We start from the raw sequence: 14,354 nt of genomic DNA on the forward strand, positions 1-14,354 counted from the left end.
AGAAGAAGCCAAGTACAACTTCGACCAAGATAGCGGTTTAATGTTCGGTAACGACTACATAGTTCAGCATGGTAAGGAAAACGAAGGAAACTTTGAAGTGGGGTACACACAGGAAAATCAGGTAATTAGTGGTTCCAAGGCTCACTATGGAAGTCCGCTAGGGGAGGAACGTGACCAACCCAGTGTTCCACGCAGTCTTCCAATGCTCAAGGAATCGCTTGATGTGACTACCGTACTTGATTTGATAACTGACACCTCCTTTGACAGTAGTCACGAGATAGACGTCAACTCATAGCTATAATTAGCCTAGAATAATCGTGTGGTCATCGGGTGACCAAAATTCAAGGGCGGTGACTAAGTAGAACGGTACTTGTAGAATTGGGTAATAATATTCGAGATCCTTTCGGAAATCACATACCCCACATTATACACACTTGAAAAAAGAAATGATCTAGTATTGCAGTTTATAATCTAGACCGTTGGCTTACACTCTATTTATTCACAATTGTCCTTATGTCAGATTCTGTTGAACCATCGTTTGTTATTTAGCTATTCTAAACTGCAACCACAACCACAACCCAACCACAACAGCAACCAGTGCAATGTGCATTTTGTTATCTACCACCGAACATCCAGACTATCCGTTCATCCTTTTGTCCAACAGAGATGAGTACTTCACGAGACCTACTCAAGCTGCCCATTTTAGATCGTTTGATGGTACCATGAAGATTTTATCTCCTCTTGATATGGCTAGACCTGAACATGGCACTTGGATAGGAGTAACCACATCGGGAAAGGTTGCTGTTCTAGTCAATTATCGTGAGATAGATCACGCTCGTATGTATTGATTCTATTTATGATGGCAAATTTTGCGATATGTGGCACTAACAATTTGTAGACCTGCTAAGTGAGGTATCCAGAGGCATATTACCATTAGATTATCTTTGCACGAATAAACTGGCCGATAAATGGCATAGAACCCTCGAATCGTCGTTGAGCCACGTTACCAGGGGCAAAGTAGAGTTGAGTCAGATCGGCGGGTTTTCACTTGTGTATGGACAATTGTCCATTGATCCCAAGACAGGCAAGCTTAACCACTTGAATATACTAAGCAACAGAGGAGACCATGGCAAGATTCATGCATCTGCGAAAGATAATTCCAACGAAGAAAGAGAAGAAAAAGAAGAAGCAGATGAAGAAGAAGAAGATGATGATGAAGAGGACGACTTGCACGGTGATATAAGTAACAAGACCACATTTGGCTTATCCAATTCATTGTACTACGAACCTTGGAAGAAGGTCAAGCTTGGTGAGGAGCTCTTACATGAGTTGGTAGAGAAGTCTAAAGAAATGAAGCTTTCGCAGGAAGCTCTAGTTTCTGAATGTTTCAAGTTGCTTAGTCATAATACTTACGACAAGGAAGTAGCCAAGCAGAAGGATTTTTCCAAAAAGATTACAGAACTTAGAAACTCGATATACATCCCCCCATTAGAAACCTACATTAGCCCCAGTGCCAGATTGCTTACTGCTGGAAAATACTACGGTACAAGAACCCAAACCATCTTGTTGCTTGACAGGTTTGGGTACCTTAACTACTATGAGAAAAACATCCATAACAGCGATGACGTCGACGACGACAACATTGTCTTCAACCACTACAGGTTTAATATCGATCAACAATAGCAGCTAGTTAAATTGTAGGGCTGCTGACGGATCGTGGTGTATGTTAGCATCTTGCAATTCAGCGTGCTGTTTACTATGAAGGCTTAAGTGTAAGTCTCAACTATATAAAAGTATTCACTATAGAGCATTAATTAATTAGTCTTAACTATAGAATTTTGACTGTTTAGTCTACGAATAGACTGACCATACCAATTATGAATCGAAAATACAAAGTGTGAAGGGCATAGTCTTGATGGCGTCCCAAATAATGAACTGCAAAGTAGAAATTTTAACTATGTAGTCTCAAAATGGAGCTTAACTATGGAGTCTACAGTGAGTACGTAACAAACATGGAACACAAAAAACATATCATGGTACAAAAATATAAATTCAAATTTGTACGGAAATAGAGCATTTACGAAGAAGACATTGCCTTGAACCAGAAGTCATAATGGCTGTGCAAACGTACGAAAAGCTGCCATCTACAACTATATACCATAAGCTTCCTCTAAAGATCAACAATGACAGGGCCCGTGACACTCTGTCGATTCTCGTAATGATCCCCGGAAATCCAGGTTTGATCGAGTTCTACACCACGTATCTCGATTTGATCCAGACTGAGTTTCCAGCACTCGAAGTGCTTTGTATTAGTCATGCTGGTTTTCAAACTTCAGAACCTGTAAACAGCGAGAAATTCAAATTCTACGATTTGGAGTATCAAATCAAGCACAAGTTTGACATTATCTCGGAGTTTATTGCCCAGAAACTAGACGACGGCTACAACAATGTCGAACTTTACTTTCTTTCCCATTCTGTAGGCTCGTATGTGCATCAGCGAGTCATCCGCATGTTGCTACAGGAAAAAGAATTGCACGGCAAGTTCTCCATTAAGTTCACCGGACTCATATGTCCTACCATTGTGGATATTGCACAGTCTGACAACGGCCAATTTTTCACAAAGTTGTTTTCTTTGTTGCCGATCATTTCCATATCACTTTGGGTTGCATGGTTGCTCAACACTATTTTGCCTGAAGCTATGGCTAAGTCCATAATTGCCAAAAGATTTGTTGAGAAACCTAAGTCCAATGATACTGACTCTGTAGAAAGTTGGCAAAATTCAGTTACTGGGGCATACAAACTCTACAGTTCACAACGGCTCATCGAGCAGGCTTTGAATTTGGCCCGGCAGGAGATGCTTGTGATTACGAGAGATGACATCATCAATGACTGGTTTTTCCAACAACTTTCGGAGATCAAAATATGGACATTCTTCGCCGAGAAAGATCACTGGGTGCACAACAGCTCCAGAGACTACACCTTACGAAAGTACCATGATTTAACTAACAATAACTTGTTGTTTGAGGTGGGTTCGTCGGAGGATGCGATTACTCATAGCTTCTGTGTTAACCAAAGTGTAGAGTTTTCCAAATTGACCATTAAGGCTATACGGTCTCTAGACTTGGACATTGCCTACGAAAACTGAGCTACAATGCAAACAAGGTTAACATGATTAATAACACAAATAGATACTATTGTTTATATATAAGTCAAACATTTACTACATAATTAATTTGGAGGAAAATCCTAAGCACCCTATACATTATAGTATGCTGTGAGGGGTGACTCGGAGTCATCCCATTGACTCGCGCGCTTGACTCAGCAAATTTTTTTCAGGAGTATGACTTACATGACTACCTTACTTTAATTTGCGATAAGTTTTATTAACGTTTGGGTAATTTGTTGTGGACATGCCCTTTTTCAAAGGTAGAATTAGCTAAATTATTTCCAACATTTTTCTTGCCAATTTTCCTTAGCCGCTTATAGATCCTCTTATTGTCTAGTTGGAAAAAAAGAATTGGACCATAAATAGCCATCGATTTCCTCCTTGAAATTATTGATTTACTTCTCTTCATTGTCACATTTTATTAACAATGTCTGCTGCTGAACAACTTCGAGACAATTTAGCTGAAGATATGCTCGGTAAGAGAATCTCTCTGGAAGACTCTAAGATTACTGGGACTGATGGTGCCAATTACAACACCATGAAAGGGGAAGACGAAGAACTGTCTCTCAGTCTGTATCCTGAGGACAATATGAATGTGAAAGAGTTGGACAAGATTTACAGGAAATTGGACTTTAGAATTATTCCAGCCTTGTGGTGTCTCTATTTCTTGACATCTTTCGGGTCAAGTGCCTATGGTTTGACCTTGACAATGAACCTGGAAGTCGGCCATTCTTTGGGACAACATTTGCACCTCACCCCCAAGAACATTTCGACTGCTTCTGCATTGTACTATGTTGGTTACATTATTTTTGATGTTCCCATGAACTTAATAATGACTAAGGTTAGCCCTCAGTCTTGGCTTTCCAGAATTGTGATTACTGTTGGTTTGGTTTATACTTGCTATCACGTTTTGCAATCCAGCGGTGCACTTATTGCCTGTCGCTTTATTTCTGGTATGGTTGGCGCTGGTACTTGGCCAGGGATGAGTTACTATATCTCTCTTTGGTATCCAAACGAAAGACTGACTAGAAGAATCGGATATTATTTTACCGCAGCCCAGATTTCGGCTGCAGTCGCTGGTTTGGTTAGTGCTGGTTTTCAGAAAATGGATGGAGTCAGAGGTTACACTGGTTGGCAATGGATGTACTTGGTTTATGGTGTGATAACCATTGCTGTAGGTATCCTGTTGTTATGGTGGTTGCCTGACAGACCATTCAAGGAACCTACTGACAGCCCTAACAAGTTAATCCAGTTATACCATAAGTTCCTTACTCCACCTCACCCATTGAATGACAAAGAAAAGGAATTACATAGAAAGGATCTTGAGCATAGATACAAATTGTTGAAGTGGACTTGGAAAGACGTCATTGATGTCATCACTGACTTGAGAATCTGGCCCTTGATTATCATGTACTTCGGTGTTGTTGGTACCGGCTTTGGTTTGGCAGTATTTGGATCTACAATTATTGCTACTAACAACCCTAATCTCACCTCTATTCAAGTATCATTATTGTATGCTCCAATCTGGTTATTTGACTTGGCTGGTATCTTGATTATCACTCCTTTCGCCGACAAATTCAAGAGGTTGCGTGCCTTAATCTTCTCCCTTGCTTGTCTTGTTATCATGTGCGGAATGTTTGTTACCACTTTTGCACGCGGATCTTGGAACAAGTACGGTGGGTTGTTGATTGCAGGTTTCGGTTTGGGACCAACAGTTCCTATATGTATGTCTTGGACAGCTGAAATATTTGGGCCAAGGTATGGTGATGTTGGAACTGCTGTAAGTGCTGCTCTTGTCAGTGGTTTAGGCAATCTTGGATCTGTCACAGCTACCTATGCCTTGTACAGTGGATGGCCAGCCGACAAAAAGAGATTGTTCAGAAACTCCAATATGATGTTGGTAGTGATGTTAGGAGCCAGTATTATTGCCTCTGTAGTGTGTCACTTGCTCAGAAATAGAGTTAGACAACAGAAATAGAGTTCTCGTCAAGATATGCAATCGATACTTGAACTGAGAATATACTATTTGGTCCCTTCAGTGAGATAGTAATAATTGTAAACTCTCAATGAAAGTTGCACCACACCTATGTAATTTAGGACGAACATTAGATATAGCCAATTGTCATACATATGAATAATATAGTAATATACTTTGAAGCAAACACAAGTTGGAGTGAATAATTTGACAACTAGATCTACATTACTAGCAGTGGTGCGATTGCGAAAAAAAAAGATCTGAGCCGAAATGCCGCAGACTGCAACATCCGAAAAGGTCAGAACCCGTTAGCCAGATTGGGAAAGGCACACCGCATTCAGCACCACTTTTTGACAATGGAACCAAGAGAAAACAACAACCGACAAAAAGTCAGAGCTAGAGAACAAAAGCAGAACCGGAGCCAAAGCGAATTAGCAATTAGAAAACCACACAGCTCATAATGAAAACGAAGGATCCGCGAATGTCCTTTCGCATCTCCAAGTCCAGACGAAAGCCTGAGATTCCTGGAACCTCGGTCATCTCCATAAATGAACAAGAAATTCCTGGCTCTTCTGTAATGTCATTAGACTATCCGAGCAAAGCACAACTGAACAAGGGTACCAAGTCATTGCACGCGACATCGTACGTGTTTGCAGTAGATCGAAATGCCATTATCTCCAAGAAGAAGATCGTTCCAGGCACCTCCATAATCAGAATTATTCAGAAAAGAGATAACTACATCAACTCAGATACCGGCGGTATCAAATATCCTGAGATGTCAGGAAAGCGAATATTCGCCAATGAAGTGGAAGCTGAACCATCGTCGAAATATCAGAATGACTCGTCGTCTTCTACAGTATTCAATATTGAAAATATGACTGACTTTCCTATAGGAGAAACTACAGACTTTGAAATTTCGCCGTCCACCTTGAAACTGAACCTAGAATTCGGCTCTGAGTTTGCATTTGCCATAGGTCCTGTGGTTGGTGATCTGAGGTCTAGAGAAAGCTCTCCCAGACCTGACTGTGATCGCGTAGAATCTACAATAGTATTAGAAACAGGCTCAAGAAAACATACGACCACAGAAAACAAAATACAATCAGTGACAACTCCCTATGTATGGGATAGTCTGGTTACTAGCAAAAATGCAACGGCAAACAAACATCATTCGGCCATAATACGAACTAAGCAGCAATCGACGTTTTCTGTAAATTTGCTGCCCCACACAAATCTGTCACCAGGACGGGCACTCAAATTCAAATTGCGGGAAGACAAGCGGGAGAAAGCAGTTCCGGGAACTTCTATCATATTTGAGAATAACGAAATTACAAACTTATCGAATCAAGGGGGAAAGAAGTCTTCCACTGGCTTACGGTTGGCTGACCAGGGTACCAAGGCCTGGCAGGTCTTTACCACCGGCAAAAACTAGTTATGACATCTATTTACGAATCATTAGCATAAATACAAAACTTAGGGATTTAGCCTAAAAAGCAATAAGGAAAATCATAAGAGTCAACATGGGCGTAGGTATCAGGAATAATATCCGAATTTGAAACGGTCTCTGGCTACAAAGCGTATTTATTACCGAATATTCAACATGTGAGAAAGTGGAGGATTTGCTGGGTAATGAAATTCCACATCAATCCAAATCAATGCCGTGGCAGTAACGGGACTTCCATGTATCCAGCTAATTTTACATTTCATACCGAAGTTGAAGGAGGATATACAATTGTGGCACCACACTCTAATAAGGTTTGATTAAGCTTCTGCGACAGCCTATAATTGCGCGGCCACCGAGCTGATCTTGTGGTTCAAGTGAACAGCCAGCCACAAGACAATCCTAATGTTAACACCAACAATAAAGACAGTACTTTTTCCAATCACAACTTAGTAAGTTCTTCAATTGGCATAGCTTGGATCAACGTGTCTGAAATGCAATAAAGATACCATTTGCAGCTAGTTATAACAATTTCAAGGCTATGCGAATTTTACTTCGTATACTGTGGAATTCGCAACCAATTCAGGAACGGTTGCAATAATTAGTAAGCAAAAAGCCCTTGAATTCACTTCGGCTATCATAAACGAAATACACAGTTTATTGTGATCGTGGAGAAAAAGTATATAAGAATCAACCTTGCAATCGCAATTAACAATCTCAGGAATTTTAGTAGCTTTTATTCAAAAAGAGATAGCTAAAAAAATGGCGGAAATTAAGGTTGCAATCTCCTCTGGATCTAAGGATGTTGGAAAATTGACCAAGGTCGCGACTTACCCACCACCTGTGATCAATGACAACCAGATCTTATTCAAGGCTGTGGCTTTTGCCTCAAACCCTACTGATTGGAAGCATGTTGTAGCTGGATGGGGTACCCCTGGTTCTATCGCTGGTTCTGATGCTAGTGGTATAGTCGTAAAAGTTGGAAAGGATGTCAAGGGCTTCGCTGTAGGGGATTATGTCTCCTCGGCCCTTCATGGAAATTACAGAAAGGATAGAGGCGCTTTTGCCGAATACGTAATTGCCGATCCAATTTTCACCATCAAATACGACAAGAACACTTTCTCTGAACAGGCTCTTCCAGTAGGCTCCAACCCAGCTGGTAGAATCACAAATTTTGAAGGTGCTGCGGCGATTACCTTGGGAGTGGCAACCATTGGATTGTCTTTCTCTAATAGTTTGAAAATTGCTAAGGATAAGCTGAAAAATGAACTTGATTATATTTTAATCTGGGGTGGAGCCACTGCTACTGGTATTATCGGAATTCAAATTGCTAAATTAGTGTATGGATTGAAAGTTATCACGACTGCTTCTTCCAAGAATCACAAATTCTTGAAGTCGTTGGGAGCGGACGAAGTATTTGACTACAAGGACAGTGAAGTCGTTGACCAAATTGTTAAGGCTGCCAATGGTAACATTAAATACGCCTTGGATACGGTTTCGTCCAAGCAGACATTCCAGCAAAACTATGATGCTACAAAGGGGTCTACCAAAGTAGCTTTTGATAGTTTACTATTTTTGAGTAGCAATGATCTCAATCGTGACCCTCAAAGAAAGGAGGATACTTTTGCGACGACTAGAGTTTATTTGGCTTCAGGGGAAAGTTATAACAGAGAAGGACAATCTATAGTGCCAAGTAAAGAGTTGCTTGACAACTTCAAACATTTCTGGGAAGAATTGATTCCTCCTTATTTAGGCCAAATTATTACTCCTGGATTGCGAGTTTTGGCCCCTGGGTTGGAATCTGCAAGCGAAGCTTTGGAATTGTTGAGACAAGACAAAGTTAGTGGCGAAAAGGTGGTTTTCAGAATTTAGAATGGCGCAAGATTTTCTAATGGCCATGTATCCGCCAACATAATGTAATCTAACTTCCCCCTATAATCAGTTAATTATTTTTCTTGAATATTATGGTTGCAAATGATAATAGTGATGGAAATGTGTTCAGTGAGAGAATCACCTGTTCGGAGATTATGCAGAGTCAGTAAACCCTTGTAGTGTATGTCATGTTAGGTTTTTAGTTTAAAATGTGGTAAGTCTAAAACTTATTGCTTGGATAGAATTGCATCTGCTGAATATACTCTGAAGTCTTGAACATTGAGAGAACGGTAAACTACAGCAGAAACAGTAACTTAAGTATTTATTCAGTGAGATTGAAGTTTTTAGCGGAGGATATACAGCAGTATTCTAATAGGATGACTCCAGTGGATCGAAAAAGGAATTGACCGTTTCATCGATATTTTGAAATCTTCGTGGAGCGCAAAAATTCTACCGATTAACCTACAACTAAATATACCCGGTGACCAAACTACATCCGTTTACGTTTTCGATTTTAAATAATTGTATACGATTATCTGTACGGCTTCGGGGAGGGGCTAGGCATTCTGATCAGTTGCAAAGAGCCCCCATCATTCAAGTCTGGGATATAATGAATAGCGAAAGAAATACAGTCAGACATGCAACGCTATATCGCTAAGCGTATGGTGTCGTCTATCCCCAGTCCGCTAACTTCAGGGTGAAGCACCTGGGCCATCGGTACAGGAGAGCTCACAAGGCTCTCCCCATTGTGCAACTAGATGGTCGCTTACAGACTAGGAAAAATATCCTCTCAACGTAAAAGCTAATATAGTGGAAATATGAAGGATCGTTGGACATTTCCGGTCATATTTTCCATGGCACTTTTCCGTCCATCTATAAAATTTATTAATTTATTTTTGCAATTGGCCTTTCTTTTGCATTGGTGTATGTATAAACAAAGACAAAGAGGGTGAATACAACGGGCATAACCGTATTTTCTAGTGATATTTGTATGTGTAAATGTGTGTTCAGATGGCTTTGGCAATTTTTGTGGAACTATAGTTGATCGACTTCATTCGATTGTAACCGGCAAACTCCACAACATTCGATGAAATTGCTCCAGTGGTGAACGCTTCGTTGCCAACCCCAACGTATTTTCGAAATATTAAAAAACCCTAATCGTTTTATTCACTGCATTATCATCATTAGAGTTTTGCAATACGTTTTGACTACCCGCAAAAATTGTCAGGAGTTTGGGAGTCCCTGCCGAATTTTTTGTGCTTCTCCTCTGGGTTATATGCGGTATTCTGCCAGGTCAAGAACATGAAACGGGTAGGTGCCAATTACCTAACGGCTAAAATACCCATTTACTAATACTGTGGTATGCAGGCGTGCCAAATAACCATGGAACTTTCGTTTCACATATAAGTATATATTCCGAAGTAATTCTCAATGTAGTAGCTGTGAAAAACTTCGTTGCAATTAGTTTTTTTACGTAGACCTTTGTTGATTTAATAATTGTTCTGGAAATTGAATACAAACTCTGATAAATTTATTTTACACTATGACTGTCACTAACATTAAGGCTGCCATTGTTCCTGGCACCACTGGCGAAGGTGAATTGACCGAAGTAGCCACCATTTCTTTGCCTCAATTATCAGCCGACCAGATCTTAATCAAGTCAGTTGCCTATGCCGTAAACCCTACCGACTGGAAGCACATTGCCTATGGCTTGAGTCCTAAGAACGCTATTGCAGGCTCGGATGTCGCTGGTGTTGTCGAAAAAGTGGGCGCCAACGTCAAGGGCTTCAAAGAAGGTGATAAAGTGTCTGGTTTCATCCATGGTAACACTTCTGCCACCGTTGGTGCTTTTGGTGAATATGCTCTCCTCAACCCAGATACAGCCATCAAGTACGAAGCCTCGCAAATTTCAGACAAACCTTTGTCTGTTGGCGAACACCCAGCCGACTTGTTAAACACCTTTGAAGGTATTGCTGGTGTTTCTTTAGGTTTGGTTACTGTATCGTTGTCCTTCGCTCATAGTTTACAAATTCCAGCTGACAAGGAAAAAAACAAGAATGCTAGTATTTTAATCTGGGGTGGTGCTACTGCTACTGGTGTTCTTGCTATTCAGTTGGCCAAATTGGTTTACGGTTTGAACGTTATTGCCACTGCCTCTTCCAAAAATCACGAATTTTTGAAGTCGATTGGTGCCGATGCTACATTTGACTACAAGGATGTCAAGGTTGTTGAAGCAATTAAGACCTATGCTAAGGGTTCCATTTTGTATGCTCTTGACACTGTTGCCAGCCCAACTACTTTTCAAGCTACCTACGATGCTACTGAAGGTGCCGAATCTGTTGCTATTGACAACTTGTTGGCTTTGAACGGCTCTAGCATCACTACAAAGCCAGAAAGAAAGACTACTTATGGTCGTACTTTGGCTTACACTGCTCTTGGTGAAAGTATTGACTTGGGTGGTGGTGTTGTGCCTTCAACTCCAGAGCTCATGAGTGACTACCTCAACTTCTGGAAGAATGTTCTTCCACCATATATCCCTCTTCTTAAGCATTCAAATCTTAAGGTGTTGCCAGCTGGTTTGGAATCTGCCTCCAGTGCTCTCGAATTATTGAGACAAGATAAGGTTAGTGGTGAAAAGGTTGTTTTCAGATTTGACTAAGCTTTTGGTAATTTTAGCCGAATTTGCTAGGTCAGCGCTATGGATAGTTTGACATGTGTTTTTCATAGAGCTCGAACAATAATTCTAAGTAGGATATCCGAGTATCGACCACACTCTAGCATAATACATGTTATAACAAACAAATTATAACAAATAAATAAAGAATGACAAAAGACAATTTAAAAATTCCATCGCCTGGTGGTTAAACGACTAACGTAGGCGGGGCCTTAAATCAGCGAAGGTGGAGAAGTGCCTTTGAAAGGAACATTTTATTCTGGACTGACAATGAAATGGTACGACGTTAATCCTCTTGTATATTTTATTCTTTTATCCATTTTCGCTTTCACCTTGATGATACTGAAAAGGTTGATAATGCTCATTGCTAAAATTTAATTGGGTTGCGTAATGGTCATATCAACCATAATATGAATAGGTCGAAATAATTGATATTACTGACATGTTAAGAAGCAGTTTCTGGACGAAGAAGGGGGATAAAATAGATTGAAGCTCATAAGTAAATTAGAAATACATCAGAAAGATATGGATGAAGTAGGTAAATATAAACTTATTGAAACCGTCCGGTAGGGGATTTGCATTTGATAAACAATTTACGGACGATAGAGACCCAATTCAGATTTGCGGAGAGTAGTAGCGATCTCAGTTGGGTCGTGACCTATCAGATACCTACTTGAAGCTTTTACTACGAGAAATTAACTTGAATGGCAGAAGATACAATCCATACGTAGTATCGAATGTCTGTTGGCGACGGAGTGAAATTTCCAAGTCCCGGAAAGAATGCAAGATTTGAAGCAAAGCAAAATACATAATTGCAGACGACGGGACCTGCAGAGAGAGCTAAGAGTTGACTATTATCTTAGATTTGGTTGCAGCCATTTTTGACACAAATAGAGATGCGCGGGCTGAAGCGCTTTCCCCTGGTGTCATGTGTGTCTCATCAGATGACAGTGCAGCTGACCAGAAGCATATGAAGATCAACAAAAGGAGAACAGATGACAAGTGTCAGATGCTTCTCCCCAAGAAAAACTCCACTATCAGGCATTTGATCACACATTTTTGCGTGCTTTCTTTTGGGCGATTCTTCCGTGCGGAGGCTCTTATAGCCGTCAAGAACAGGGAATGGGACTGGAATTGGAGAAGGCGTTAGGAATTTCTCAAAAAGGCATTGGACCATATGTATTTGGATAGCTGTACGCCTGGTTTAATTATTAGTGACTTCAGAGAGAATGTTTTAACGGTGGAAATTTATTAATACATTTTCTATAAATAATAATGCTCGACCAAGCCAGTAATAGAGTAGACTTGTGAGAAATATATTTATTGGTAGTTTGCTGTAGGAGATAACTAGTAGCAGTTAGTTTTATAAATTTAGTAATTTATAGTACTTACTATATTATGAGCTTGTAGCACAGAATTTCAATTCTAAACAGTGCAAATAATTGCAAATATAGTTTTGATTGCTTGATTATTCGATTTGTTGCTTTGCGTTAATAGATTTGTTCGATTTGAGCTAATTGCTCGTAACCGCACCGGCGGCCGAGCCAAATACGAAATATGTAAATATGTAAATATGTGAGAGATAATACCGTTCGCTAATTGTAGCCAGAGAAGAGACAATATGAGCAGCGTGATTTTCCATTTGCCACAAGAATTTTAGGAAAATCATCGAATATTGCAAACTCGCTCTTGCTCCCAATACTCCTACTGCGGTTTCATCTCCACCACCACCGTCTTTCCCTTCCATCCCCTGTCTGATTATCTTAAATGACCTTGCCTTGTGGCCAGGGTCGTGCGTGTACCGTTATCCTTCCAGGAACGAAAAAAGATCATACAAATTCGCATTTTTCAATCACACTGTTTTATGTAGGTGAAATATGCCATAATCTGTTGCGATAGCAGCAGACAACAGAAATATCACCATCACCAAAAGATTAGGAGACAGTTTTTTGTCACTCATTTTTTTCACCGTCCGATTCGTTTTGCTTGCTCCAGTTTTCCTACTAGTTTCCTTTCCTTCAATTCACCCCGGGTTGTTTCAGCTGTACAGCCAGTTCCACCGTCCACCTGTTTTGTAACCACCCCTCCGTTTGCGCCGGCACAGAAGAAAAGATCACTCTTTTATTCGGTCCGATATTTCAAACGTTAGGCTGAAAAACTAAACGAAACCAAATAAAACAACCAAATCTAAAGGACATCAATATAGAAAACCCATTCAAGACAGTCGCGTCTCTGTTGCCACCGCAAATCGAACACGTCTGCTAGTTGCGATCTGAACATCCCATCATCGCCTCTAGTCCTGTTTTTACTCCGCCTTTTCATCAATAAATCTGTTCCAAACTGTCCTATCCTACGAATTTTAGGTTAGTGAAAATTTTACACTGATATTGTGAAAACACAGCAAAGCCACACAGTGTCAAGACAGTCTGTATCATTCTATTGTAAAAGATAGCTCACACGGTAGAAAATCACAAATCAACATCAAATCCATATCTCACCCAATCTCGCCATTCCAACGCTGTCTATGATTTCCCCCGTCGATAGCAGCTAGCATTCTTCTTAATACCAGTGTTATTTATATTATTGTTGTTGTTCTTCATATTATCGTTAGATCTTTCTTTTGTTTCAGTTCTTCCATTGTAAATGCTGACGCCAACATGGAATCATTAGACATTTCCTTTCAGTTTGACAACAAGTCAGACCAGTCACTCATACGGCTATGGCGTTTGACCAACAACCACTTCATAGATACAAAATACCTGTCCACAGAGAGAATCAACTACCGATCTTGGCGATTGCTAAGTAAAAAGCTTCTTTCTTCCAAACACCACCAAAACTACAGAAAAATTTCACATTACTCCAGCATCCACGATTTAACCAAGGACTCGCTTTCAGACTTGAGACCAAAGCAGTCGCAGTTTCTCTCAGAGAGACCATCTTTATTCGATCACAGTTCCAACTTAAGCTTGGGAAGCAACAGAAAGAGCACCAACGGTAGTAGCATAGAATCGTACGATACCCATGGTCACAAGTTTAAAGTCGTACCAACATCCGAGGACGACAACGACTGCAGTTCGGACGAAATTGACGATTCGGATATTTCAGACATCTCAGAAGAAGACGAAGATGACATAGAAGATGAGGAAGACGTACAACAAGAGGTAAAGAAGCCAATAGAGGTTGAAATTCCAGCGACAGAAATAGATGCTTCCAGTTCACAAAATGCAGA

At 40.3% G+C, this 14,354-nt stretch overlaps 6 protein-coding genes across 6 annotated transcripts; all 6 read left to right on the forward strand. All coding sequences in view use genetic code 12, as the record gives it.

Annotated features, from left to right (window-relative positions):
• Positions 1-602: 602 nt before the first annotated feature.
• On the forward strand, positions 603-1,683 carry PICST_57105 (predicted protein; the record flags this gene model as incomplete). The annotated part of the gene is made up of 2 exons (XM_001383252.1): positions 603-837; positions 899-1,683. The coding sequence occupies 2 exons, from the start codon at positions 603-605 to the stop codon at positions 1,681-1,683; spliced, it is 1,020 nt and encodes a 339-aa protein (XP_001383289.2).
• Positions 1,684-2,113: 430 nt separating this feature from the next.
• PICST_44073 (predicted protein) lies at positions 2,114-3,145 on the forward strand (the record flags this gene model as incomplete). Its single annotated transcript, XM_001383253.1, has 1 exon — positions 2,114-3,145. One exon carries the CDS (start codon positions 2,114-2,116, stop codon positions 3,143-3,145), a length of 1,032 nt encoding a protein of 343 aa, XP_001383290.2.
• A 610-nt stretch (positions 3,146-3,755) lies between these two features.
• TNA1 (high affinity nicotinic acid plasma membrane permease) lies at positions 3,756-5,144 on the forward strand (the record flags this gene model as incomplete). Its single annotated transcript, XM_001383254.1, has 1 exon — positions 3,756-5,144. The coding sequence occupies one exon, from the start codon at positions 3,756-3,758 to the stop codon at positions 5,142-5,144; it is 1,389 nt and encodes a 462-aa protein (XP_001383291.2).
• Positions 5,145-5,601: 457 nt separating this feature from the next.
• PICST_30440 (predicted protein) lies at positions 5,602-6,570 on the forward strand (the record flags this gene model as incomplete). Its single annotated transcript, XM_001383255.1, has 1 exon — positions 5,602-6,570. One exon carries the CDS (start codon positions 5,602-5,604, stop codon positions 6,568-6,570), a length of 969 nt encoding a protein of 322 aa, XP_001383292.2.
• A 771-nt stretch (positions 6,571-7,341) lies between these two features.
• IFR1 (Zinc-binding oxidoreductase alcohol dehydrogenase) lies at positions 7,342-8,451 on the forward strand (the record flags this gene model as incomplete). Its single annotated transcript, XM_001383256.1, has 1 exon — positions 7,342-8,451. The coding sequence occupies one exon, from the start codon at positions 7,342-7,344 to the stop codon at positions 8,449-8,451; it is 1,110 nt and encodes a 369-aa protein (XP_001383293.2).
• Positions 8,452-9,994: 1,543 nt separating this feature from the next.
• FDH2 (Zinc-binding oxidoreductase) lies at positions 9,995-11,110 on the forward strand (the record flags this gene model as incomplete). The annotated part of the gene is made up of 1 exon (XM_001383257.1): positions 9,995-11,110. The coding sequence occupies one exon, from the start codon at positions 9,995-9,997 to the stop codon at positions 11,108-11,110; it is 1,116 nt and encodes a 371-aa protein (XP_001383294.1).
• Between the last annotated feature and the right edge of the window lie 3,244 nt (positions 11,111-14,354).

Source organism: Scheffersomyces stipitis, chromosome 3 (assembly GCF_000209165.1).
Source record: "Scheffersomyces stipitis CBS 6054 chromosome 3, complete sequence".
Taxonomy (NCBI): Eukaryota; Fungi; Ascomycota; class Pichiomycetes; order Serinales; family Debaryomycetaceae; genus Scheffersomyces; species Scheffersomyces stipitis.